Source organism: Doryrhamphus excisus, linkage group LG1 (assembly GCF_037039965.1).
Source record: "Doryrhamphus excisus strain RoL-2023G ecotype Guam linkage group LG1, RoL_Dexc_Guam_v1.1, whole genome shotgun sequence".
Lineage (NCBI taxonomy): Eukaryota > Metazoa > Chordata > Actinopteri > Syngnathiformes > Syngnathidae > Doryrhamphus > Doryrhamphus excisus.
The window spans coordinates 1,341,930-1,367,500 of record NC_136357.1 but is presented as its reverse complement, the minus strand read 5'-3'; the positions used below and the strand labels follow the sequence as shown (position 1 = coordinate 1,367,500).

Sequence of the window (25,571 nt, the reverse complement as noted above, 5' to 3'; positions counted from 1 at the left end):
TAAATGGTATACATTTGAAATTCAAATAATATCCAAATTGTAATGTAAATGTGATTTTAATAAAGGGGATGAAAAACAATAACCATCCATGTATATGATTGGATAATTACATGTGATTGAAAAGGCATGAATGAAAAGCCTCTGGTAACGAAAAGAGTGACCACGCCCTCCACATTCCCACCCACAGAGCGTGATCCTGTCCATTGCGCTCAACTGGCTAGAGCAGGAGAAGAAGGACATCGTGGAACAGAAGGAAGCCTACATGGCCGAAAACTGTCCCAGTCCTGACCTGAGCGGAGACCAAGCCACCCTCATGGTGAGGCCGCCGAGACCACGAGTCTGTTTGCAGCTCGTCATGTTTGTATGCGTGTGTGTCCAGGAGCTGTGCAGGAAACTCCACGCCGCCATCGACAAGATCGACGAGGAGCGCTACGACGCCGAGGCCAAAGTGCAGAAGGCCAAGAAGGAGGTGAAGAAATCAGCTGCAAGAAGCAGAAGATGAGCAGAAAGGTGTAACGTTTGTCTTCCTTAGATCGAGGAGCTCAACATCAAGGTGGTGGACCTCCGAGGCGTCAAGAAGCCCGCCCTGAAGAAGGTGCGCATGTCAGCTGACTCCATGCTGCAGGCCCTGCTGGGCTCCAAGCACAAGGTCACCATGGACCTCAGGTCCAACCTCAAGCAGGTTAAGAAGGAAGTCAAAGAGGAGGTGAGCATCCGGACTCCATGAATAATAATAATAATGACCATAATAATAATCATAATCTTTGTTGTTAGCCCACAGAGGCGGTGGGTGACTGGCGTAAGAACATCGAGGACAAAGCAGACAGGAAGAAGATGTTTGAGACTTCCTAAGATGTCTACATGTTTTATGTTTTTTCTCTTGTTTTTTGCGACACACAACTCACAAAATGCTCCCACGACACAATAAACCCATCAATGTTTGCTCTGACTCTTTTCTTCACATCATTATAATCGTCATTTGAAGAAAAATCATGTTATTTGTGCAAATGATGATATTACTGCTAGTGAGAAAGATCTAAGGTGTTATTGGACACTTACAGTGCATATATGCTTACATGGAGTCCGACCATTTGTGATCACATGTGTTGTATATTGATATAAATGTATAATAAAATCACAGCTTTAATTAAATTAAAGCAAATAAAATAAATAATTACTATTAATATATTAATAATTTATGTTTTCTTTGCTTTAATTAAAAATGTATTTTTGTTAGACATTTATATTCATTTTCAATAAATATAATTGATTACAAATGTTCAGACTGGTTATAAGTGTTGGAAGAAATAAATCAACCAAAACACATTGTTCTCTTTGCCTTTGTTTACTTCTAAAACGTATTTCTGCAGCAATGACATAGATAGCATCGAACTCACAGATTGGTCCAACTTTGTCCCGCCCCTCCGTCGCGTCTCCTCCAATCAACTCTGTCCTTTCCCCACATGTGCCCTATCTAGCTGTGTCTCATTGGCTCGTTCGGTTCGTGTCTACGTTTGTTTCCTGTTTCAGTCTATAAACATGTCGACAGTGTCATTTATGTTCTTAAAGTTGTCCAAAAAAGAATGTCTGCGCTTATCAACTTAACACTTGACTTTCAAAATTTGACTTAGAGAAACCTGCCACGACATTTAGTGTTTAAGGCTTTTAATGTCAACTCACAGCAATGCATTGTAGAGCTAGCGCTAGCGTTAGCATTAGTAGATGACTGTAAGGTTGATGAGTGAGTCCAGCATTAACCTGAAAGTGATGGAAATACTCATACACGTACAAGTAATAACAAAAATCAATATGAATAACAATAACAAGTACCATAAATAGCGTCTATATTTGAGTCCAGAGTTCACAATAGCTTAAAAAGTCATGTTAAAAATACGAAAGCCTCAGTGGCGCCCCTACAGGCAGGATTGTGAACTACACACTCATACGTAAACAAACTGCTTTAGCTCTTCTTAGAGCTAACCAGCTCGCAACCAGGACCAAGACATCCTCTATCATCAACCCAACAGAACCACTGACCCAAACTCAACTCGCACAAGAAGCTACAAACAATTTAATAGCCAGAAAAACACGGACTCCCCATCGTATGACACTCCTTACAAGGTGGCGGGGCCTGCTGGTGGGGGTCGGAGCGTCTGGTGCTTCTAAGGTTTCTTCGGTAAGCTAACTTTAACTTCCTTGGAGGATGAGGGAGGGGGTTGTGAAGAGACACCTCCAGGTTATATTGGGACCTGCTGATTCATACTTTTACACCCCCAAGAACCTCAGCGGGGGCCATTGTTTGTGTTGTTGCTGGTCAAGTAGAACCTCTCTAGAACATCAACCCAAATGTGCTCAAAAGTTCCTTGAAACGTAAGGTTTCTGACATGGTTTTGTACTTGGTTAGGACTTGTGGGTCTACAGACTCAGAACCAAAGTCCTCAGCCCGGTAGAGCAGGTACTGGAGGAGAAGATTGGAGAAGAGCTGACCGCGCCCACAGGGTTGAAATGTCCCCACATTTAGAAAAAGGTCAAATATGTTTACGTGTTGTGACCCGAGCAGCACATACATGGAGGCTGGCGATGCCTTGCATATTTTGGGATGGAAGCTTCTGGAACGACTCGGTGCTGTCGGTAAGTGTAAATCTTTATTTGCTTACAAATCCCATGCTTAATGTAAGCTGTATATCATTAAGTCATCATATCAGAAGTGAACGGTGTAAGAGCGCCCCCATGCGGCCGACGAGTGAGCCTCACCTGCAGACACCAGCACTGTTTGGCCAGTAGAGGGCGTGTTTGTCCTGTTCTTCCTGTGAGCCATCAGCACTCCTGGTGTAATTCCCAGCTCCTCCTCCTGCACAACCACCACAATCTTCTATGTCAGGGGTGTCCAAACTGCAGCTGGGGGGCCATTTGTGGCGGGTGAGGGTATGAATAGGAAATAAATGGATGGGTGGATGAAAAAGAAACAACAAAAGTTAAGCGAATAAAGTGAAAATATGGGAATGAAGTCAATCACATGAAAAAAAAATATAAGAAAAAAGTTTAAATAGTTGGAAAAACAGCAGAAGTGGAAAAAACAGCATTTTAGGAGAATAAAGTCAAAATATTACGGCAAAAAAGAAAAAAAGTTGCAATTTAAAGAGAATAAACTTGTAAGGTTATGAGCAAAAATAATACCTTAGTTGCATAAAGTTGAAATATTAAATAATATCACATGTCATATGAGAAACAATTTGTCATTTTTGGAAAATTAGCTTTAGCTAGAGAATAAAGTGAAAATATGGGAATAAAATCATAATTTCCAGAAAACACTACATAAGAAGAAAGTTGAAAGTAGAAAAATTAAAAACTGAATGTATGAAAAAAGTGTGAGAATAAAGTCAAAATATTAAGAGGAAAAGTTACAATTTTACAAGAAGAAACTGGAAATATTATGTGGGAAAAATAACATCTTTTTAGTAGCTTAGAGCAGAAAGAAGTGTTCTTTCAAAGGTCATGATCATGACCTTTGAACCTGACCTGAGCAACCAAACAAAGCTTCAGCAGACAAACACGACCTGAAATCACTGAAGTCAATCTGCACGTCCCAGCAAGTTTGAGATGTTTTGGTTTTGCTTCGTCAAACCACTTTTATCGATATGGACACACTGACCCGCTTTGGGCTCATGGACCTTGATGGACCTTGATGGACCTTGATGGACCTTGATGGACCTTGATGGACCTTGATGGACCTTGATGGACCTTGACCCGCCAGGAAGTCAGAACTGTGCTTTGGTCTCTTTCAGCTGGGGTCTGGTTATTTGTTTTGACTCTGCATTGTAGTGGTGAAGAATGCCTTCAGGTCCACTTCAGCAGAACGTTCCAAGCTGTACTTTGGTTCCGGAAGTCTACCCTGTGTCATTCGATCCCTTTTCACATCACCGCCAGGTTCTGTGGGACGCAGTAGGTGACCTCACGCAGCAGGAATGTGAGCTTTTTAAGGAGGCCGAGTTCCAACACGGGTGAAGGAGGACCTCCTCCATGGACTCCTGGACTCAGAAGGTACCTGTATGTTTTTCAAAAAAGGACAAAATGAATTCTTGGGATCATCAACTTTGCCACATGATGTTGACTCCACTTTTCTTTTGATTACGGTTGCAAAATAGGCCAAAGTGGAGCCAAAGAAGGTGAGAAACACGACTGTTGTCCTGGAGAAAGCAGCATGGAGGAACGTGTATGTGTGTGGTCTCTTTGTTGACACTTAAGCACATGGTCGCAGGTTGTAATGTGAGCCGATGTGTTGAAGGTCCTACGTGTGTGAGTCCAGCACTCACACAAGAACTGCAGAGAGTGTCAGGCCAGGTGGTGAGAGCTTCTGAGTGGGTGGGTCACAGTGGACACACAAGCTGAATTTTTAAGATATGATTGGATCGGAACTTTGTCTTCTAGTTTTTCCGACAGCTTTGTTCTGGTACCCGTCTGTGCAGCGAGGTCGCCTCCAGGTCACCTCCAGGTCGCTCTTTACGAGTCGGGACTTCCCACAACTTTAGTCTAGTCGGACTTTTCCGGCCTGAATGGTGAGCGATGCTGTCATGGCAACCGGTACATACTGGACCACGCTGGTGGTGATGATGTTTTTTACATTATTAGAGTACTATACATAAAATAACACCCCTATAGTAACCTTTCACTCCTTTTACCCAACAAAGTAAACATAATAAGACGTAGCAAACAACCTGTGAAATACTGGTGTGCAACATCGCTAGATTTGGTATCGATCCAATACCAAGTAAATACACGGCCTGTATCGCCAATATGGATACCGACACTTTTTAAAAATGAAGGTGACATCATCAATCTGAGTCAATCTATAAATGTGTTCCAGTGCTAGTAGGGGTGCAAAATAGGGGGTGGACAGGAAGTAATGTCGGGGAGTTTTAGCTTGATTTGTGTTATGGCGTAGTTTTTTTTAAATGTTAATATTTCTTCCTCATTTAGAAATGTCATACTGTGGTAGTTAGATTTTTAGAGCCTTGCAGACATGGAATAACACCTCCATAGTCAACTTTACAATCATATTAGCCAATATAGTGGACATAATAAGAGACAATAAGACATAAATAAGGCACAATATAGTAGGCATGTTAGCATTGGGAGAGTCACTTTGTTTTGACCTCCTGTTCCTGTACATTACTGACACCTAGTGGCCAGTGTAGAATAGCACATATCATGTCTTTCAATGCATCTTCTGAATGCCTTATATTTTTGTATTTCACTTCATTTCGCTTTTGGTAGCTACATTTCAATTAACATGCACATTTTCGTCCTAATAAATGCTTATTAATTAATTTATATTAATATTTCAGTTAATTTCTTCTTATGTTATGAATAAGTTACTTATTTGTCATATATTTATTATAGTATATTTATTAAACTTTGGAACCAAAAAGCCTGCTTAGCTTATCCTCACTCGGGTTGCGGGTATGCTGGAGCCTATCCCAGCTGTCTTTGGGGGAGAGGCGGGGCACACTGTACACATACACAACAAACACAAACTACACTTTCACCCTCCACTTGTCAGCTTTCATTCGCAGGCAGATTTTAAAGAGGGGGGGGTCCGAGAAGGGGGTTTTCAATCTGTGAGGGAATCGTCTTTCATTCCCCCCACAGACGGAGACCACATGACCGTGGAGGATGCTGAATGAAAACCACATGTAGGACAGAAGGGGGAGGGTGATGTTTCCCAAACCTCCCTCCCTCCCTCTCCTGTGTGGGAGGGAGTTTTCGGAGGGGCTCCTGACATTCCCAACAAGAAGAGGAGAGAGGAACGTGTGCGACGGGCAACAAAAGATCCAGCAACAGCAGCGCAACGCAACCTTTGGAGCGCAGCCGCACCGCCACCACAGCATCCAGGCATCGAGGAACAGAAGAAGAAGAAGAAGAAGAAGACAAGATGTCCAACGCTCTGATGAGGAGGAACTCCAGCAAACAAGGTCTTCAGAACCTCATGAGGTAAACTTTGTATTCCTCTCTTTTGTCGCGAGGCGTTCAAGTACACTTTATCTCTGTATTCCTGCTCTCTGTGGCCTTACTTCCACACTCCCTAAGCCCCCTCGCGCTACTCCAGTGTGGGGGCACTGGGATTACTGGGCAGGTTTTGGGTCATGGAGGGTTTAATCAGGATTTGGCTCCATCTCACACAACAACATGTTTACAAGTGTGAGAAATGAAATGTGTGGCAGGTTTGATACCGTGGAGAAGAAGGAGAGAGGTTGGTGGTGGTGGTGCGTCCAGCTTCCCAGCATGCTTTGCGGCACTTGTATAAAAGCTGCTAAATTGACAGTATCTTCAGTAGAACCCAGGATGAGCTTTGATGCTACAAATTATGATTGAGTTTGGAATCTCTGCTGTAAGGAGAGCAGCTCCGGGGTCTTCAACCTGTGGCGCATGTCCTTATGGACCAATCTAGTATAGAAGTAGTTGACATCAAATATCGCACTGTACTTAAATGTGCGTATTTAACATATATAACAAAATCAACAGTTTTTCTCAGAGTTATATACAATACAGTATGTAGATAATATAAAACGAGATATATGTATAAATATATATATATATACATACATATATATATATATACACTACAGAGGTCTCTGGCAAGCACTTTTTAGGACGTAGCGATGCTGGCGTTTCAGGTGGCAGACATGTTTTTTGTGTGCTTGATTGGGTTTGAGTATATATACATATGGGCGCAATGAAACATATATATATATATATATATATACATATATATAGATATATGTTTCATCAAGCACACAAAAAAACATGTCTGCCATCTGAAACGCCAGCATCGCTACGTCCTAAAAAGTGCTTGCCAGAGACCTCCATGGTATCACCCCGGCTGCTTGGAGCGTGTGCCTGACTACAGTGCATCTTTTCCGGCCATGCCAGGATGCTCCTCCTGCTCCATACTCTGGTTGTCCTGATAGTACTATATGATAATAGTAACGTCTTCATATTTGATTAGGACAAATAAGAAGGTACACTTGGTCAAAGACAAATTTGCTCAGTACATCGTACGCCCCGGTGTACACAAGCTAGTACCCGTAAGGACAAAGTGATAGTAGTAGTGCAGTAATGACGACTGCTTTGTCTGAATGAGAGTTGATGCTGAGTCGGCATGATGTCATGGAGGGTTGAGTCATCAGGAACAGGAACAGGAACAGTCGCTGCTTCTGGTGAACAACCTTGTTAGGTCAGAAGGAGTCACAGTCTGATTGACAGCTGGGGGCGGGACCAAGTGTGTGGTGACATCATTGCATCGCCCCGAGGTGTGTATGTGTGTGTGTGAAAAGACATAATTTTAGGTCTGGTGTTGTTACCGTGACGACACGGCCAGGCTACGCCGCTGGAATGCTGATTGTATTTTGATGGGATACTTTTTCTTTTAGCGTTAGACGGACATTCGGAGGGATGATGATGTCATCCAGGAGGAATCCCTCACACTGGGAGTCAGCGAGATAAGATACCGAGGAATGTTTTTAATCTGGTTGAGTAACAGGGGGTCGAGAGACCACCCCCCCCCCCTTCCCTGCCAGGTTGATGCAGGGAAAGTAAACAGCACACTTCCTGTTTTGCCATACGGAGGAGCTACGGCCTGGCCGTGTTCCTGTCCATGTTTCTGTCCTATAGAGCACGGATTCTCAACGAGCTGTTTTTAGTTGCATTCAGTGCATTCTAAAGATATAAAAACAGATAAAAGAGGCAGCTAATTAATGCGCTTAATAGGACACACCTATTCTGCCTAGACATTCATTCATTCATGTTCTGCCGCTTTTTCCTCACGGGGGGTGCTGGAGCCTATCCCAGCTGTCTTCGGGTTGAGACTGGTCGCCAGCCAATCACAGGGCACATATAGACAAACAACCATTCACACTCATATTCATACTTATAGACAATTTGGAATTGCTAATTAACCTAGCATGTTTTTGGAATGTGGGAGGAAACCGGAGTACCCGGAGAAAACCCACGCATGCACGGGGAGAACATGCAAACTAACAACACAGAGATGGCCGAGGGTGGAACCGAACCCTGGTCCTCCTAGCTGTGAGGTCTAGGGCGCCATGCCGCCCTCTGCCTAGACATACTGCTCTTAAAAGACCCCCAAATAGCTCCAATAAGGTTTTATGGTTTTCCATCCATGCTGTGCGCATGTAGTAACGGGTACATTCGTGATGTCGTACTTACAGTATTTTTTACTTCATTTTAAGCATTAGTGAACTCCCATTATAGAAATGAGCACTACACCTAGCGCTAGGCAGTTTGGTGTGGTAAGGTGTCACTACACCGGTAACGTAGTTCTTAGGCGTAACAATGCTAATACCAAGAATAATAACAAAGTTGCAGTAGCTAATATGCAGGTCATATTGTGGAAATTGAGCATCTTTAGGAGTGCTTCTCTCATTTGGAGGATTTCTGAGTAGCGTTAACAAAAGCTTGTGTCGACGTGATAGCAGACCTGCTAACTTGTACACATTTTTCCTACTTGCCGCACATTTTGAATTTGTATCCTTTGCATGGGAATTTGCAGTTACGTCCCTAAACCTGAATTGTTGAGGCACCCGCTTGTGTAGAGCGATGTTTAAGTTTATTCTTTATTTCCTGTGTACAAAGGAAGTGTAGGACCCCCCTCATTCAGGACACCTGCAGGGTCGTGTTGGCGCTTGCCGTCTTGGCGCTTTCATGGTAACAGACACAAAGGAAAGACGTCTGAAGAAAGTATCGATGTTGTCATCACAACAACATGATGTCATGTTTGAAGCAGTCATGAGTCATCATCATCATCATCATCATCATCACCTGGCTAAGCACATGACTTGACTGGAGTCACCTGAGCTAACAAACTCAAAAGCAACAAAATACAATACATTGGAAGCTCACCACTTGGCTATAGGCTTTGATGGCTGTTTTGTTTTGATCTTACTAGTCAAAAAACATTGAAAGACAAGTCATATGCAGTGGTTAGGGGTTACACTGGCCTGTAGGTGTCAGTAATGTTACATTGAAAAGACATTACCTTGCATGACATTATCTTAACTGCATGGAGTCAGACATTGATGCAGACTGCCGAAAAAGTTCTCCTCCCATTCCATGTGGAAGTGGTTTTTTTTTTCTTACTTTGTCCTTCCTCCCCATTTTGTTTAAAATCCTTTCTTAAGTTTAAGTAAGGCGGCACGGTGGTCGAGTGGTTAGGAGCTAGGAGACCAGGGTTCAATTCCACCCTCGGCCATCTCTGTGTGGAGTTTGCATGTTCTCCCCGTGCATGCGTGGGTTTTCTCCGGGTACTCCGGTTTCCTCCCACATTCCAAAAACATGCTAGGTTAATTAGCCACTCCAAATTGTCCATAGGTATGAATGTGAGTGTGAATGGTTGTTTGTCTATATGTGCCCTGTGAGGAAAAAGCGGTAGAAAATGAATGAATGAATGAATGAAAGTTTAGATAAATTGGAGGCTAGCTAATTAGCTTGCTACCATGCTATGCTTGAATTGTTCATTCATTCATTTTCTACCGCTTTTTCCTCACGATGGTCGCGGAGTGTGTTGGAGCCTATCCCAGCTGTCTTTTGGGCGAGAGACGGGGTACACCCTGGACTGGTGGCCAGCCAATCACAGGGCACATATAGACAAACAACCATTCACACTCACATTCATACGTATGGACAATTTGGAGTGGCTAATTAACCTAGCATGTTTTTGGAATGTGGGAGGAAACCGGAGTACCCGGAGAAAACCCACGGGGAGAACATGCAAACTCCACACAGAGATGGCCGATGGTGGAATTGAACCCTGGTCTCCTAGCTGTCTGTGCGCTAACCACTCGACCACCGTGCCGCCCTGCTTGAATTGTTGAATTCCAAAAAAAAAAAGTGCAGTTCCCCTTTAAGCAAAGTTGATAAATCATGTCTGTGACCCCCCCCCCCCCGTCCCTGACCCCCGGGATGCCTGTGGGTTATCTGTGGCGCTCCGCACCTTTAAAATAAACACGCAGCTGTGCGCCAACCTCCCCACCTCTGTCCTTTTTGCTGACAGGAAGTGAAAAGGACAAAGCGTCGGGATGGCCAGGAAGCGGTGCTCATCGTCAAAACAATGCGGCCAATGAGAACCTTCCTCGGGCCACGCCAACTGACTTCATACCCTTTCACCGCAGGCTGACGGCACAGAGGAGCATAGAGGATGCGGAGGAAGTGGAGAGGGAGCGGCGGCGGCGAGTTCGTGAGGCCTCCTGTCGCAGGAACAGCGACTCTGCGCCAGCGGAGGAGAACGACATGTGAGTAAGCTCGCCGTGGTCTTGTGCCGTCGGCCATCTGCGGGTGATCACGGGAAGTCATCAAACATGTTGGATGAGACGCGACACACACATCTGTTTGTGCCGCTGACACCAGCGGCAAAGAATGTTGACAACATGGCGTCCTCCGTGTCCCAGCTTGCCGGCCCACCTTGTACCTGCTCACCCTGAGCCCCGCCTCCTCCACAAAGGAGGACGTTTTTCAGCCATCTGTGTCTTTCAGGCAGATAATGTCAGTTCTTATTCAGGGTTTTGTTTGTTTCTTTGGGCTTTTTCTGGTTTCGGGGTCGCCACAGCGGATCTTTTGATTGACGTTGAAAAGGGGGAGTCATGAAGCCATCTTGAGAGGAAGAACCAGAAGGAATAGGACCTACAACCAGACTCATAATCACAATGCTGAGCAAATTCCAAACAACACCTTGGAGAGGCCTGGGCTCAGGAATAAACACTCAATACAATATGTGCACAATGCTGCCCCTTACAGGACTGGAGTGGAACATCTCTTTTGATGTACGTTCCCATTCAGTCTTTTTTTTAAAACTTTATTATAGAACTTGTTTACAGTTTTGTGTTCTCTGTTTCTTACATACAGCATCACATTAACCGCTAAGCTAATTATACTGTACATACAGCATCACTTTAGCCGCTAAGCTAGGCCTGTCACAATAATTGAGAAATCAATTAATTAAACGATGGAAAAAAAGCAAGACGACAACTATTATATTCATTCATTCATTCATTTTCTACCGCTTTTCCTCACAAGGTTCGCAGGGGGGTGCTGGAGCCTATCCCAGCTGTCTGGGTCTGGTGGCTAGCCAATCACAGGGCACATATAGACAAACAACCGTTCACACTCACATTCATACCTATGGACAATTTTAATTAGATTAAAATGAACAAAGCATTGTTAGAGCCCTGTAGACATGACAAAACACGACTATAGTCACATTTATACTCTTTTTATTTACAACATATTGCGCAACTGCAGGGTCTTCAGACACATGCTAACTCGCAAACTAGAGAGCTAGCGACCTAAACGGTAGCCTTCAAGTTATTTCCTTTAAACTTAAATAGCCAAAAACTTACCACTTCCACACGGATAGGGAGGATAACTATTAACAGTTATTTAACCTTTAACATGAACATTAATCAAACGTAATCATTTTTTCTGGGTACATGATTCCATACAGCATCCATATCAAACTTGCGCGGGCCGCAACTTTCATATCAAGGCGGGGCCTTAAACTAGTGTCCTGCGGGCCACATTTGGCCCACGGACCACGTGTTTGAGACCCCTGCTTTAAGAGCTTCCTGCTCCTCCAGGTACGACTTCAAGCCCAGCAGCTCTCCATCGCTGGAGGAGGACGAGGGCTTCAGCGACTGGACGCAGCGGCGAGAGAGGCGGAGGCAACAGCGCCTCCAGGAGGTCGTCCACAGAGGCGGAGAGGACAAAGAGGATGAGGAGGAACGCAACTCTGCAAACAAAGCATCCCTTGAAAACACCTCCATCACGTCCTCCCGTCGCCTGATGCAGGATGATGATGATGAAGACGTACAGGTGAGAGAGACAGGAAAGGACACCATCATGAACGTTATTTCATTGCATCCTTCCAGGATGAAATTGAGGAAAGGTAGCGCTTCTTGTGTGCAGGCAGAAGGAAGGCAGCAAGTCCAAGTGGCGTCCACGTCTGAGGTTTTCCTTGTCCAAGATCCCAAACACTCCAGTACGGATGCAGACCAGCAGGAAGTGACATCGGCCCCAAAGAACCAATCAAAGAAGCCTAGCAGGTCGTTGTCTTGTGTTAGCCTGTCACACACACCACACACAAACACACACACACAAGTACACATCTTGACATGTGTGTTGTAGGTCGAGCGAGCACGGCGAATCAGACGGCATTGTGGAGGCCGAGCGCCACCTGGAGAAGATCCGCCGAGGCCTCCAGGAGAAGGAGATCCAGGAGGCGGAGCAGCTGAGGCGTCGGCAAGCAGAGGCTGAGCAGGAGCTGGAAGAGCTGAAGAGGAGGCGGGAGCAGAGGCGCCACGTCCGCGAGGAGGCGGAGCAACAGAGGGAGGAGGAGGAGCAGCGCATCGCCAAAGAAGAGGTGACCACTGCTGGCCGCCGCCGTGATGGCGACGCCCTAACTTTGCTCCTTGATTGACAGGAGGAGCGCCGGCATATGAGGGAGGACATGGAGAGGAGGAAGATGGACACGGCAGAGAGGATGAAGAGCATGAGCGAGCATGACGCCGACGAGGCCTTCAGCCCCTTCAGCCCCAAGACGCCCACCCACAAAGTAAACCTTGTTGTCGTGTTGCCATAGCGATGAAAGCCCCAAACTTGTGAAAGCCATCCAAATAGTTAGCTCAGTACTACATTGTTGTAAAGGGCAGCGCTAGCTAACAACCCGTACTTCCTGGAGACTTTTTGGTAACTGAACAGTGGACGTTTTGTGTTGCCTTCACAGCCGAGCGCTGCGGACGCTGCTCGTAAGTCACATGACGCATGCTGTCATCGCCTGCGTCACTGTCGTGTGCAGAGAGTTTGGGTTTCTGTCATCCTGTGCACACGTCACACGTCCTGGTCCTCCTGAGGTCCTCAGGGATGTGAGGACGCATCCTTAGGACCTCTCGGGATGTCATGTTTGGAGTGTGCATGGCTCTGCATGGGTTTTTTTTTTTTTTTTTGCACTTGTTTGTCCACATTGGAATAACTTGGAACATGCACTGTAATGCAATGCAATGCAATGCAATGCAATGCAATACACTGCATTGTACTGTACATGCACTGTAGGAAGACTACATTTAAACTCACGTGACTGTCATCAGCAATACCTTATACACTGGCCAATACTACGTAGTATTTATCTGTGGGAATATTTAGTACATGTTCATTTAGTTAAACAAATCAAAAGAGCCAACATTGAAATTAGGCAAAATGGAAAATTTTCGATTTATCTAAAGGCCTCTGCGGGTTGCACGGCGATCGAGTGGTTAGCACGCAGACCTCACAGCTAGGAGACCCGGGTTCAATTCCACCCTCAGCCATCTCTGTGTGGAGTTTGCATGTTCTCCGGGTACCTCGGTTTCCTCCCACATTCCATTCCATTGTCCATAGGTATGAATGTGAGTGTGAATGGTTGTTTGTCTTTCGCCCCAAGACAGCTGGGATAGGCTCCAGCACCCCCCGGACCCCGGTGAGGATAAGCGGTAAAAAATGAATGAAAGAATTAGTTATAGTTACCAGTTACTAGTTACAAAAAAGTAACTGAGTTACTCCACAACAAAAGTAACTAGTTACAAAAAAGTAACCAAGTTACCCCACTACAAAAGTAACTAGTTACTAGTTACAAAAAAGTAACTGAGTTACTCCACTACAAATGTAACTAGTTACTAGTTACAAAAAAGTAACTGAGTTACTCCACTACAAAAGTAACATGTTACAAAAAAGTAACCAAGTTTCCCCACTACAAAAGTAACTAGTTACTACTTACAAAAAAGTAACTGAGTTACTCCACTACAAAGGTAACTAGTTACTAGTTACAAAAAAGTAACTGAGTTACTCCACTACAAAAGTAACATGTTACAAAAAAGTAACCAAGTTTCCCCACTACAAAAGTAACTAGTTCCTACTTACAAAAAAGTAACTGAGTTACTCCACTACAAAGGTAACTAGTTACTAGTTACAAAAAGTAACCAAGTTACCCCACTACAAAAGTAACTAGTTACTACTTACAAAAAAGTAACTGAGTTACTCCACTACAAAGGTAACTAGTTACAAAAAAAGTAAAAGGTTAATTGGCGACTCCAAATTGTCCATAGGTATGAATGTGAGTGTGAATGGTTGTTTGTCTATATGTGCCCTGTGATTGGCCGGCCACCAGTCCAGGGTGTACCCCGCCTTTCGCCCCAAGACAGCTGGGATAGGCTCCAGCACCCCCGCGACCCTCGTGAGGATAAGCTGTAGAAAATGAATGAATGTGTTGTGTCCTGAAGTCGTCAGCCAATCAGAGTGAGCGTACAGCCTCACCATGACGGGCGCTATTACAGTGAGAGTATATTCTTTTTCATGGAACATTTTTTTAAATCTTTTTTTGACAAAAAAATTATAATAATATGCAAATAATTTATTACACAGTCACTGAGATTGTGCACACTTCCTGTGAAAAATGACCACGTACCTTTTTGACCGTTACAGATCTCAGAGAGGACAGAATCCCTGAGCCGCTCACTGAAGAAAAGGTGACTATTTCTCGCTTTCTATTTACCATAACCAATATCATCAATCAGCCCGTCAATAAAAAGGAACAAATCCTTTTAAAGCACAGGTGTCCAAAGTGTGGCCCATGGGCCATTTGCGGCTGGTGGATTTTTTCTTGACCCACATCACATTGTAAAAATGTAATTTAAAAAAAACAACTTTAAATAAAGTCAAAATATTTGCTTTAAAAATATGAAATATTTGAGGAAAATATCAGCAAAACGGTTAAAAAAGGAGCAATTTTAAGCAAAATTAAGTTGATATATAATAATATACTTTTTCACCAACATGACAAAGCTGAGATGAAATATATGTAATATGACTTCCATTTCCCACCTTGTGGGCCGGTGCTTGGACACCTCTGTTTTAACTGGAACACGTCTGGACTGCTGTGCATTCACAGCAGATGTTAGACTTTGTCGCCATGACGACAGAGTTCTGACCGCGTCTTTCGTTTCGGACTCAGTAACAGTTTTAAGAAGACGCAAGTGCTCGTCCTCGTCAGCAAGATTGATGACAAGATGGAGAAGTACGCCCACGCCGTGGAGGTGAGCGCACACGCGTTGCAGCCACCCGTGAGCAAGTTTGTGCAACTCTGTGTGTTCTTTGTCCAGAACTCTCAGGAACCTCGAGGGGCGAAGGCACCGATGGTTGACATGCCCAACTCGCTGGAGGCCGTCACCTCCAAGAAGAACCTCTTTGAGGGCGGCGAGGCCTGGACCAGCAGTCCGACTAAGGCGACAGCCAGCAAGGTTAGGGAGACCCGACCACGACCTTCATACCGGCCAGCAGAAGCAGCTTCATGGTCTTATCTTGGACCACAAGTGTCAGGAATGATGCTAACACGCACACCTTTCTACACATATAGATGCAGGAACCTACGTTTTAACATCATGCTTGGTCAGCCTATCAAAAAAAAAATAATAATAATCAGAGGTGGAGCTCCGACGTCTATGGGACAGCTGGCAAAGCTTCATTTTACAACGTGTAGCGAAGCCTGGGATTTTCTTTACAGCGAAAGACAGGTCTTCCAAACTTTTGAAATATTTTTTCTGTTTTTACCCATCAGGACACTGAGGGGATAAAGGTGGGCGTGGCCAACATGATCACTCAGTGGGTCAAAGGTCAATCAGACAGTAGCCGACCTGCACAGAGCCGACCAGCAGTGAGTATGACCTCATGAGGGCAGATGCCACAATTCCTTTATGTGGCCCTCTAGTGGAAGAGGCAAGAATAACATACACCAGGGGTGTCCAAAGTGCGGCCCCAGGGGCCATTTGCTGCCTGCGGCTGTTCTTTTTTTTTTATTATTATTGGCCTATTCTAAAAATATAATTAACACGAAAATTTAAAAAACAGCAATAATTGAAAAATCTGTAGTAATTTTAGATGACAAAATATAAGGAGGAAAATGTTGCAATCTAACATGAAAAAGTCATAATTTCATGACATGAAGTTGAAATATTCAATTTCGAAAACCAAACAAAATAAGGATTAAAGTTGTAATTTTTAGAAAATTTAGTTTGCATTTTGTTGTAATAGATATGTTGCTTTAGAAAATATTAAAGGGGAGCTATTATGCTTTTTCCACTTTTGTGACCTATAAATGTAGTTAGAATGTTGCATTCTGGCATTAAACCATGCCAAAGTTTCAGATAATAAGGTTTGTGCATTTGGAAGTGAGAAACTGGAAGAAGTTTGGGATGCCTCAAAATGCTCGGTTTCAGAAGGCGTGGTAAAAATGGCCCTTTGTGATGTCACAGAGGGGTGGACTTATGAACTCCTATACCGTTTATCAAAGTTAGCGGCACAAACTGGAAGTGTTTCTATGCCCACGGGAATATGACCAACCACAGCCACCACGAAACCACCACGAAATTCAAAGAAGAAGCGGATGCCCCAGGTTCAAATCTCCATTAGTAAGCACCATCGGTATTTGTCAAGAAGGGCATCCGGAATATAAAGGGCTCAAGCCAAAAAGCAGTATGTGGATCCAAAAAAAAAAAAGATCAACTGTGGCGACTCTGTCAGGAAAAAGCCGAACGAAACAAACGGTGCAGATTCTGGAAGAACGATACAGCTTTGTGTGCTGGTTATTGTGTGTAGCTGCTCTACAGGAGTCCACAACTCAATACCAAGGGCTGAAAATGAGCATAATTAGGTCCCCTTTAATGTGACAAAGTTGCATTCTTTTACTTTTCACTCGCTAATGTAAGATGCAAGATAAGCTAAGCGTTAGTGATCAAAGTGTCCTGTCAGGATTTGAGGTGTGGAGATGTGATGCAAAAGAAGAACATGTGGGAGATCATTGGGGAATCATCAGGGAAGCCCGGGCAACACATGAAGGTAAGCCATGCTAAAAGTAGTAACCAGATACAGTAGGGAACTCCAGTAGAACACAATTGAATCCAATCACTGTTTCTTCAGGGCTCTGCAGCAAATACAAAGTACAAGTTTGTGGTGACCGGACACGGCAAGTACGAGAAGATCCTCGTGGGCCACGGAGGAGATGGCACCAATGCGGAGTCGGGTGAGAACATGTTAATGACGTCGTCCGTCAGCGTACACGCCTGCACTGCAGCAGGGTTCATGTTTAAATAGCAAACTTCAACTTGGACAAATACATTGGAAACAGGTGGAGAACTTTGGCGGACATTTATTTTGAAAGGGAAGCTTGATTTAACTTAGGGTTTAAAAAAAAAAAATACACACATAGTTTAAAAAAATAAACATTGGCCAGCTCGACTCGAACTTTCACCATTTCACCTTCGACCTCCATTGCTGGGTTGCAAGCACGTGACCTAGTTGAGGTTTTCACATGGGAGCGGGGGCAAACATTCAAGGTTAGCATGGCGACGCGCAAGTATTAGAGTATTATTCAGCAGATGTCCTCCTAAAGTAGTTGAATGTGATGGACTGCCATAAAGTCTTTTGTTGAGACCTGAATAATTTTCCCGGTTTAAATGATTTTTCCCAGCTTCCCAACTTGGCAACTTTCCACACCTTCTTGGCCTCATTCTTGTGACAAAGCTAACGACTTTCCCCAGCGTCTGGGTGCGGAACACCCAGGATAGATTTCACGGTCTCCAGCCACCTCTTTCAGTTCCATCGGGACTCATATAAAGACATTCAAGACATAATCCCTCCAACATGTCCTAGGTCTACCCTAAGTCCAGGTAGTAGCTGGACTCGATGCTTGAGCAAACTCAACTTCTCACCCTATCTCAGCCACATTGGAGCTGTGGCGTTGGGCTTACAAACTATATCGCTTTTCATGTGCTTTCATTCATATTTGTGTCTGCTCGCTAACTGCTAGCACCCGTGTAGCCCAATGTAGAGCCAACGCATACAGACACATGCAGAGTGAACCCTCATGTCATCCAGCCTGTGTAGCACAGAGAGACACAAATAGCGCAGACGAGCATACAATTACATTCATTCATTTTCTACCGCTTATCCTCACGAGGGTCGCGAAGGGTGTGCTGGAGCCTATCCCAGCTGTCTTCTTCAGGCGAGAGGCGGGGTACACCCTGGACTGGTGGCCAGCCAATCACAGGGCACATATAGACAAACAACCATTCACACTCATTCATACCTATGGACAATTTGGAGTGGCTAATTAACCTAGCATGTTTTTGGAATGTGGGAGGAAACCGGAGTACCCGGAGAAAACCCACGCATGCATGGGGAGAACATGCAAACTAACCACGCGCTAACCACTCGACCACCATGCAGCAGATACATTTACAGTATATGTATATCTATCTGTCTATCTGTCTATCTGTCTGTCTGTCTGTCTGTCTATCTGTCTATCTGTCTATCTGTCTATCTGTCTATCTGTCTGTCTGTCTATCTGTCTATCTGTCTATCCGTCTATCCGTCTATCCGTCTATCTATCTGTCTATCATCCATCATCATTCTTCCATCCAACATTCATCCATCCAACATTCATCCATCCATCTGTCCATCCATCCATCCATCCATCTGTCTATCATCCATCCATCCATCCATCCATCTGTCTATCATCCATCCATCCATCCAACATTCATCCACCCATCATCATCCATCCATCCATCCATCCATCTGTCTATCATCCATCCATCCATCCAACATTCATCCACCCATCATCATCCATCCATCCATCCATCCATCCAACATTCATCCACCCATCATCATCCATCCATCCATCCATCCATCCATCCATCTGTCTATCATCCATCCATCCATCCAACATTCATCCACCCATCATCATCCATCCATCCATCCATCTATCTATGTATCTATCTATCTAATTATCCATCTATCTAATTATCCATCTATCCATCTGTCTAATTATCCATCTATCCATATATCTAATTATCCATCTATCCATCTATCTAATTATCCATCCATCCATCCATCCATCCATCCATCTAAATTGACATATTAATTATCGTGACCTATATTAATTATCATGACGTGTTGCCTAGCGACCGCATTAGTGCAGACCCTGCACCCATCCGCCTGTCGACCTCACGCTCCAGCCGTGCCTCCCTCGTGAACAAGATCCTTGATCTCCTCCACCTGGGGCAAGACCTTTCCCCCAACTTGAAGGATACAATCCACCCTCTTCCGGCGGAGAACCATCATCTCAGATTTTGGAAATACTGATCCTCATCTGCAAATCTGCAAATAGCACAGACCAGAGTCCGAGGCCCCCAAATTGGACCCTCATCACGACTTCGCTTGTTTGCCCGTGACGACTTCAACTGGCCCTGACTTCATGTGCAACCCAGCAACTCAATCCCTGCTTCAGCTTCCTCATCTTAGCTCCGTCGTCGTCCACCTTCAAGTCACACCATTCAAGTCGCAGATAAATAAATACAAGCTCCTTTAAGCGTCTTCAGAACATCAAATTATCACAATTAAGTTGAAAAGCTGATTCATTGAACTGAAGTCTGCACGAAGTCAACATAAAGTTTGATTGAACACATTAAAAGCTGCTCCACGGCACGCTGGAAGTCATCTACTAAGTCATCAAACAGGCACCAAGAGAGAGTAGCACCATCGGGAATCAAAGTGCAATCAGTACCACGACCACGCCAACCACGTCCAAAGAAGACATGAGCTCCTCTTTCCGGACTTCAACCATCAAAGCTTTAATAGCATGTGACATCTGTAAGACAAACCTGGTGTCAAGTCCAAACCACCAGAACCAGAAGCATCAGGTTTCAGGTTCACGATGCAGAGTCCGCACGATCGCGCTTATTTTGGTGACGCATCAAAGCACTTCCTGGTCGGTGTGGATCTCTAAGCGGTGCTGAAGCCTTTGGCGGTTCTGTTAAAGTCTTTTGGTTCCTCGTCTTTGGCCTTGCGTCCAATCAGACCCATCTCAAAGACGCTGGAGATTTTGGTGAGCGGCCGTGATGCCGCCTCTTTTAGCTTTTTGGCATCAAACCTGGGACTGAAAAGCAAGACGGGCAACCTGTACGCAAACGAAGGGACGTCCTTCACCTCGTCGGTCTTCTCCTCTGTCTTGTTCTCGTCACGCTTGTTCAGCTCAATCTGCTGCATGATGTTATCCTTGCTGGAGAACATCTGGAAGAGGACGGCGTCCCACATCTTGGTAGCTTTGGGAGCGCCGCCTTGGCCTTCGCCGGCAGCACTGACCCCTTGGTTCTGGTTCTGGTTCTGGTTCTGGTCCTGGCCCGTGGTCTCCGTCTGAGAGCCAGATTGTGGAAAGGAAGGCTCCTCCTGCTCCACCACCATGTGCTTTTTGAGTCTGGACCAACCGCTCAGTTTCGGTTTTAGTGCCTTTGGCTTCTGGAGGTTCTTAGGCGCCTCGTCATGTGTCTTTTCTGCTTTAGGTCCGACAGATGTTTCACTTTTTTTGTCCTGATCTTTACTTTTGGTGGCCTCAGCAGGGGGTGCGGTGCTCACTTTGGCCTTCTCAACCTTTGTAGTGTCTCCAGAGTCCTCTTCTTGATGTTTGGAGGTCAGGACTTTATTTTTGCCCAGAAGTGTCCTGACGGCCTTCAGAGGATCCTTATCAGTTGTAGTTGCTTTGGCCTTTGGTGGTTTTGGCATCTCTACTTTCTGCTGGACAGAACTCTGTTCAGAGGGTGACGGTTTGGCCTTTGGTGCCTCCTGAATCTCCATACGTTTCTCCGGAACCTTCGGAGGAACAATCGCTTCCTCCTGTTTGTATGTTGCTGCTGAGTTTTCGGGTGTTTGGGAAACGACAATGATGGGAATTGTTGGGATGGTTGAGGCTTTCGGTTCTCCCACATGGACGTCATCTTTGGGGGGCTCTTCTTTCACTGACGGTTCTTCAGTTGGTGTTTTGATTTCTGACGAGTCTTTCTTGGTGGCCGTAGGTTCATGATGCGTTGGCGTCTGAGAAACGGTGATACCGAATGCCGGACTGTGCGTTTTGATTCCTCCGTGAGCGGCGTACTCGGCAGGTGTCAGTCCACGATAGCCAGACTTGGTTTTGGGAGTCGGTGTTTTAGACCTCGGGAAGGTTCCAGCTGATTCACGAGGAGCGGACATCCCATATGTCGGAGTCCTTGGTCTTTTGAAAGAAGCGGACAAGCTGAGAAGGTGGTTGGCTTCATAGGTTGGAGTTTTAGGCCTCTGATACCCCGAAGATGCCACGGCAGGATTTAACTCAGATGTTGGAGTTTTTGGTCTTTGAGGGCTTTGCTCATCCAGAATAGTTCTATTTGTCAGGTCTGGTTCCGATTTGGACTTGGTGATCATCTGTGGCGATCTGTTGGCTAAAGCGTCCTTCTGAAGATCCCCATTGAGCAACGCTTCAGGCGGTTTCTGGAGAGCAGGTGACCTTCTGGTGGTTGCGGTCCTTTCTGACTCCATGAGAACTGGTGACACTGCAAACAGAAGAGGATTAGGTCTTGAAACCTCAAAGACGGGGGTCGCAGTCCGGCTTGCAGGGGTTCTCGGGCGCCCGGTGAGGACTTTGGGCGACTGAAACTCAAGAGTTGGTGTCTTGACTCTCGTTTCGGATGTCGGTGTGGCTCTCTTAATCTCAACAATTGGCGCCACAAAGACGTTCGATTCCACTTTATATGTTTCTGTTTTCATCTCCGAAGTTGGACTTTTCCGTTGTGGTTTAGAGACTGAAACCACAAGATGTTGGGTCCCCTGCATCACTCCTCTCCTGGCCTCAGATGTTGGAACTTGTTGACTCTCAGTGACGGTGCTGCCAATGGCCGTTAGGGCGGTGGTGTCGTAGACCGGAGGGGTCCTGGACGTCTCGTAGTAGGACGTGCTGGCCGTGTACAAGCGAATTTGAGGGACGTCAAACATCGGTTTGGGTGATCTTGAGCGTTCGGTGGCTTTGAATGTCGGACGAGGACTTTTCGGCTTGACGAATGGCGTTAACACCGTGAGCGGCCGAATCAAAGCCTGAGCCGGCGGTGCTGGGTGCAAAGTCGGATTTGGGCTCACAGGTTTTGGTTTGATGGGTGGAGCCACAGTCGGTCTTAGACTAGCAGGATCTTCACTGAGTAGACTAAAAGTTTTCACCTCAGAGGGGGGCGCCCTCATCTGAGGCACAGAAGAAGTTGGTTCAGAGATCGTGGGGATCAACGGTCGGAACGGCGGTGCCATCTGGGACGGCACCGGCGGTGCTGGCTGCTCTCTGGAGTACAGAGACGCCACCGCGCCATGTTGCGAATATGGCGGGTAGGCGAATGGCTGAGGCGAGAACCTTCCCGCTCGACCGTACGCGGCACGTTGCGGATACGGAGACGCCACATGCTGATAAAGCGGCCTGGCGGTGAAGCGGGCGGCCTGCTGGACCCCGTAGAAGCCGGACTCCGGAGTCTTGGGTGGGGTGGAGTGGTCACTGTGCTCAAGGTCGGGGCTTGCTTCGTTAACGGGGGAGAGGCTGGAGCGGAACGGTGCGGTGGACTGCGACACCTGGGGGGACGCCTTCTTTTTGGCGCTTCTCTTTAGGAGCTTCTGGAGGCGGACGTTGTCTTTCCCGGGTTTGGGCAACAGGGGGGGCGGGTACGGCTGGGAAAGCAGTCCGGGCGGAATGACAGCTCCGAAAGCGACCGCCATGAGCGCCTCAGCCTCCTGGAGACCAAAGAAGAAAATGTCACACTAAATATAAATCATTAAGACCTTAGGCTCCGCCTCCAAACATCATATTAGGAACATATTTTGGTAAAACCTAAATTATTCCCTGACGGATAATATCAAATTCCTTCTTGTCTCTTCCAGATTTATATCAAAGTGACTACTGAGTGGAATTTCCCCAGCTTGGACTCAAACCTTCAACCTGAACAACCAGCATTACAACACTCATTACGCTCAACCAACATGCCAATCACAATGCAGCCCCTCCTTCACAACGCGCGTATATTCACTTGGACTCCTCCCCCTTTTCAATCACTGGGGCTTCTTTTTTCACTTGAAACATATTTTTGATTATGCTTGTATGAATTTGTACGTTCATTTTTCAAGTCAATAAAGATCTTTTTGATACTACCGCTGCTGCCATCTTTCCATTTAGTTGTCATTTTTAACTTGAACTAAAAATGGAAAACCATCGGTGCCTAACACTCAAAATTACGAGTGCACCTGAATGCCTCACAGTGTGAGGCGAGTTGTTCATTGCTCCGTGTGCGTCATATAATAACAAATAAGTAAGTCTGAATGGTTCCATGTCATCCAGATTCACCCCAAAACCAGGCTTAATTGTTGGTTGTATGGATTTTTGTATTCTATATACTATTGAGAAGGGGGGGAGTGGTTCTTTTAGAGTTGGGACACCATGGAAAGATTCTTTTTGATACTACCGCTGCTGCCATCTTTCCATTTAGTTGTCATTTTTAACTTGAACTAAAAATGGAAAACCATCGGCGCCTAACGCTCAAAATTACGAGTGCACCTGAATGCCTCGCAGTGTGAGGCGAGTTGTTCCTTGCATATAAAAACAAATAAGTAATTCTGAATGGTTCCATGTCATCCAGATTCACCCCAAGCCCAGGATTAATTGTTGGATGTATGGATTTTCATATTTTATATACTTTTGAGAAGGTGGGGAGTGGTTCTTTTAGAGTTGGGACACCATGGAAAGATTCCGGTCAGATCATGGACACTTCATACTCAACAAGCTGGATCAAAACTAGCAAACTGCTGTCAGTTTTGCTGCAGCTTTTTCTAAAATGGTGCATTCAGGTGCATCACATAACTCCTGGGACACAAGTTGCCGCTGCATTCAGGTACACTTGTAAATGGCGCACATGCACATTCATCGCAAAGTAGGTGATATTTACAAAAGAGCTTGTTGCTCATTCAACAATAAGACAATGTTAGAAAATGTTCTACTTCTATCTGGATATCGGTGATAGGCTCCAGCATGCCTTATAGGGGAAGAAAATGTGACTGTAGGGTTGTTATGTCATGCCGAGAGGGCTCTAATAATGTTGAAAAGTGCAGTTAGAAGGTGGCAAGCAGGTTTCCTGTGCTCGAGTATTCCATTTATAAATAACGTGGCAGAAATTCATTTATCACTGAACCGATGAAGCGCCTTAAACGAGGGATTACCGTGCATGTATTTATACGCCTTTCAGCGCCGAGGTGTTGGAGTGGCGATGGCGCCGCAGCCCGGTGAGACCGGACAGGCCGTCAACGGAAGCAGGCCAATCATGGCGGAGTTTCAAACGTGAACGAACAGAGTCTTTAGAACAACAACAAGGCAAACACATTGATGGGCGCGCGGAGTGAAATGTAGGCCCCACGACCTGTCCCCCTCCCCTCCGAGGCCACCTTAAACATGAGAGCCACCCCAGCCCTCCCTCCCCCAGGCCTCCTCCTTTTAAGGGCCTGGAGGGTCTGCTATGTGGACCAGTGTCAAAAGAGGAAAGAATAATTATAGACGTGTAATAAAAGCCGCCACGGTCCACAATGACCGATCCAAACCCAAAAAGCCCCCACAAAGACCCCTTAGGTGGACTTACCGGGTTGAGACGTGTAGCTCGAGTAGCAGGCAGGTTCCCCTTGACAGAAAAGGGCAGAAGGTTGCACAAAAAGTCAACAGGAAGTTGACAAATCAGGTGTATGAAGCTTCAAAGCGATGCCCGCTCCTGCTCGGAGCAAAGGTGGGCGCCCCCATAGCCGCCCCCCCTGACCCGAGCATGTAAAGAAAGGGTGTCATTGTGCTCTTTACCTGTGCGAGTGCTGCTCGGGGGGCGGCCGTCGGCTGCTGCCTGCTCGTCCCAGCCCGGAGTGTCACAGCGGCAGCTTCATGACTCGCCCCACTAGACCCCCCCTTCCTCCGAATGGAAGGACCGGGCGCCATGATGGTCCAAAAATAGACCTGTCTCAGTGACAGCAGCGCCAAGCGGGACACCGAACCCTGGCTCACTGGGCTCAGGACTTTAGGTTTCAGCTCATCAGTGCTCTAAAAGTGAGCTCCGAGGGCCCCCCAGGGGTCCGGCTTGAACGCAACAAGGTCCCCACTCAGTGTTCACATATAGGGTCTGTGTAGAGCAGGGGTCTCAAACACGCGGCCCGCGGGCCAAATTTGTCCCGCAGGACACTAGTTTGAGGCCCGCGCAAGTTTGATACGGATGCTGTATGGTATCATGTACCAAAGAAAAAATTATTACGTTTGATTCATGTTCATGTTAAAGGTTAAATAACTGTTAATAGTTATCCTCCCTATCCGTGTGGAAGTGGTAAGTTTTTGGCTATTTAAGTTTAAAGGAAATAACTTGGAGGCTACCGTTTAGGTCGCTAGCTCTCTAGTTTGCGAGTTAGCATGTGTCTCAAGACCCTGCAGTTGCGCAATATGTTGTAAATAAAAAGAGTATAAATGTGACTATAGTCGTGTTTTGTCATGTCTACAGGGCTCTAATAATGCTTTGTTCATTTTAATCTGGAAAAAATCATTTGTCTACCCACAAACTATATGTGCTTTCTTAAGTTTTTATTATTATTATTATATTTATTTTTACTGATTGATTGATTTT

The 25,571-nt window shown here is 45.6% G+C and overlaps 3 protein-coding genes and 1 long non-coding RNA gene across 4 annotated transcripts in view; 3 read left to right on the top strand and 1 right to left on the bottom strand.

Moving 5' to 3' along the window:
* Positions 1 to 942, top strand: part of LOC131131565 (troponin I, fast skeletal muscle-like) — a 4,104-nt gene extending 3,162 nt beyond the window's left edge. Inside the window, exons 4-7 of the mRNA XM_058076382.2 lie at positions 188 to 316; positions 380 to 469; positions 533 to 706; positions 775 to 942. Coding sequence (XP_057932365.2) covers positions 188 to 316; positions 380 to 469; positions 533 to 706; positions 775 to 852 — 471 coding nt within the window. The 3' untranslated portion in view covers positions 853 to 942. The remainder of the gene's footprint in view (positions 1 to 187; positions 317 to 379; positions 470 to 532; positions 707 to 774) is intronic.
* A 624-nt stretch (positions 943 to 1,566) lies between these two features.
* LOC144898556 (uncharacterized) lies at positions 1,567 to 4,216 on the top strand. Its single transcript, XR_013627451.1, has 3 exons — positions 1,567 to 2,176; positions 2,405 to 2,631; positions 3,928 to 4,216. It is a non-coding gene; the product is annotated as an uncharacterized LOC144898556 (long non-coding RNA).
* Positions 4,217 to 5,635: 1,419 nt separating this feature from the next.
* Positions 5,636 to 23,078, top strand: lsp1a (lymphocyte specific protein 1 a). Its single transcript, XM_078790950.1, has 13 exons — positions 5,636 to 5,991; positions 10,188 to 10,307; positions 11,649 to 11,883; positions 11,977 to 12,113; positions 12,196 to 12,430; positions 12,491 to 12,622; positions 14,524 to 14,567; positions 15,053 to 15,134; positions 15,201 to 15,338; positions 15,656 to 15,751; positions 16,846 to 16,932; positions 17,014 to 17,116; positions 22,816 to 23,078. Exons 1-13 carry the CDS (start codon positions 5,933 to 5,935, stop codon positions 22,836 to 22,838), a joined length of 1,491 nt encoding a protein of 496 aa, XP_078647076.1. The 5' UTR covers positions 5,636 to 5,932; the 3' UTR covers positions 22,839 to 23,078.
* On the bottom strand, positions 19,847 to 24,593 carry prr33 (proline rich 33). Its single transcript, XM_058075657.2, has 2 exons — positions 24,558 to 24,593; positions 19,847 to 22,668 (listed from the first exon to the last, which is right to left on the bottom strand). Exon 2 carries the CDS (start codon positions 22,651 to 22,653, stop codon positions 19,876 to 19,878), a length of 2,778 nt encoding a protein of 925 aa, XP_057931640.2. The 5' UTR covers positions 22,654 to 22,668; positions 24,558 to 24,593; the 3' UTR covers positions 19,847 to 19,875.
* Between the last annotated feature and the right edge of the window lie 978 nt (positions 24,594 to 25,571).

Excerpts from the sequence above, each read along its gene's own strand:
- lsp1a (XM_078790950.1), top strand. The coding sequence starts at position 5,933 with ATGTCCAACGCTCTGATGAGGAGGAACTCCAGCAAACAAGGTCTTCAG. Across the intron at positions 12,431-12,490 it reads AGCGCATCGCCAAAGAAGAG|GAGGAGCGCCGGCATATGAG; the intron begins GTGACCACTGCT and ends CTTGATTGACAG. Across the intron at positions 12,623-14,523 it reads CCAAGACGCCCACCCACAAA|ATCTCAGAGAGGACAGAATC; the intron begins GTAAACCTTGTT and ends TGACCGTTACAG.
- prr33 (XM_058075657.2), bottom strand. The coding sequence starts at position 22,653 with ATGGCGGTCGCTTTCGGAGCTGTCATTCCGCCCGGACTGCTTTCCCAG.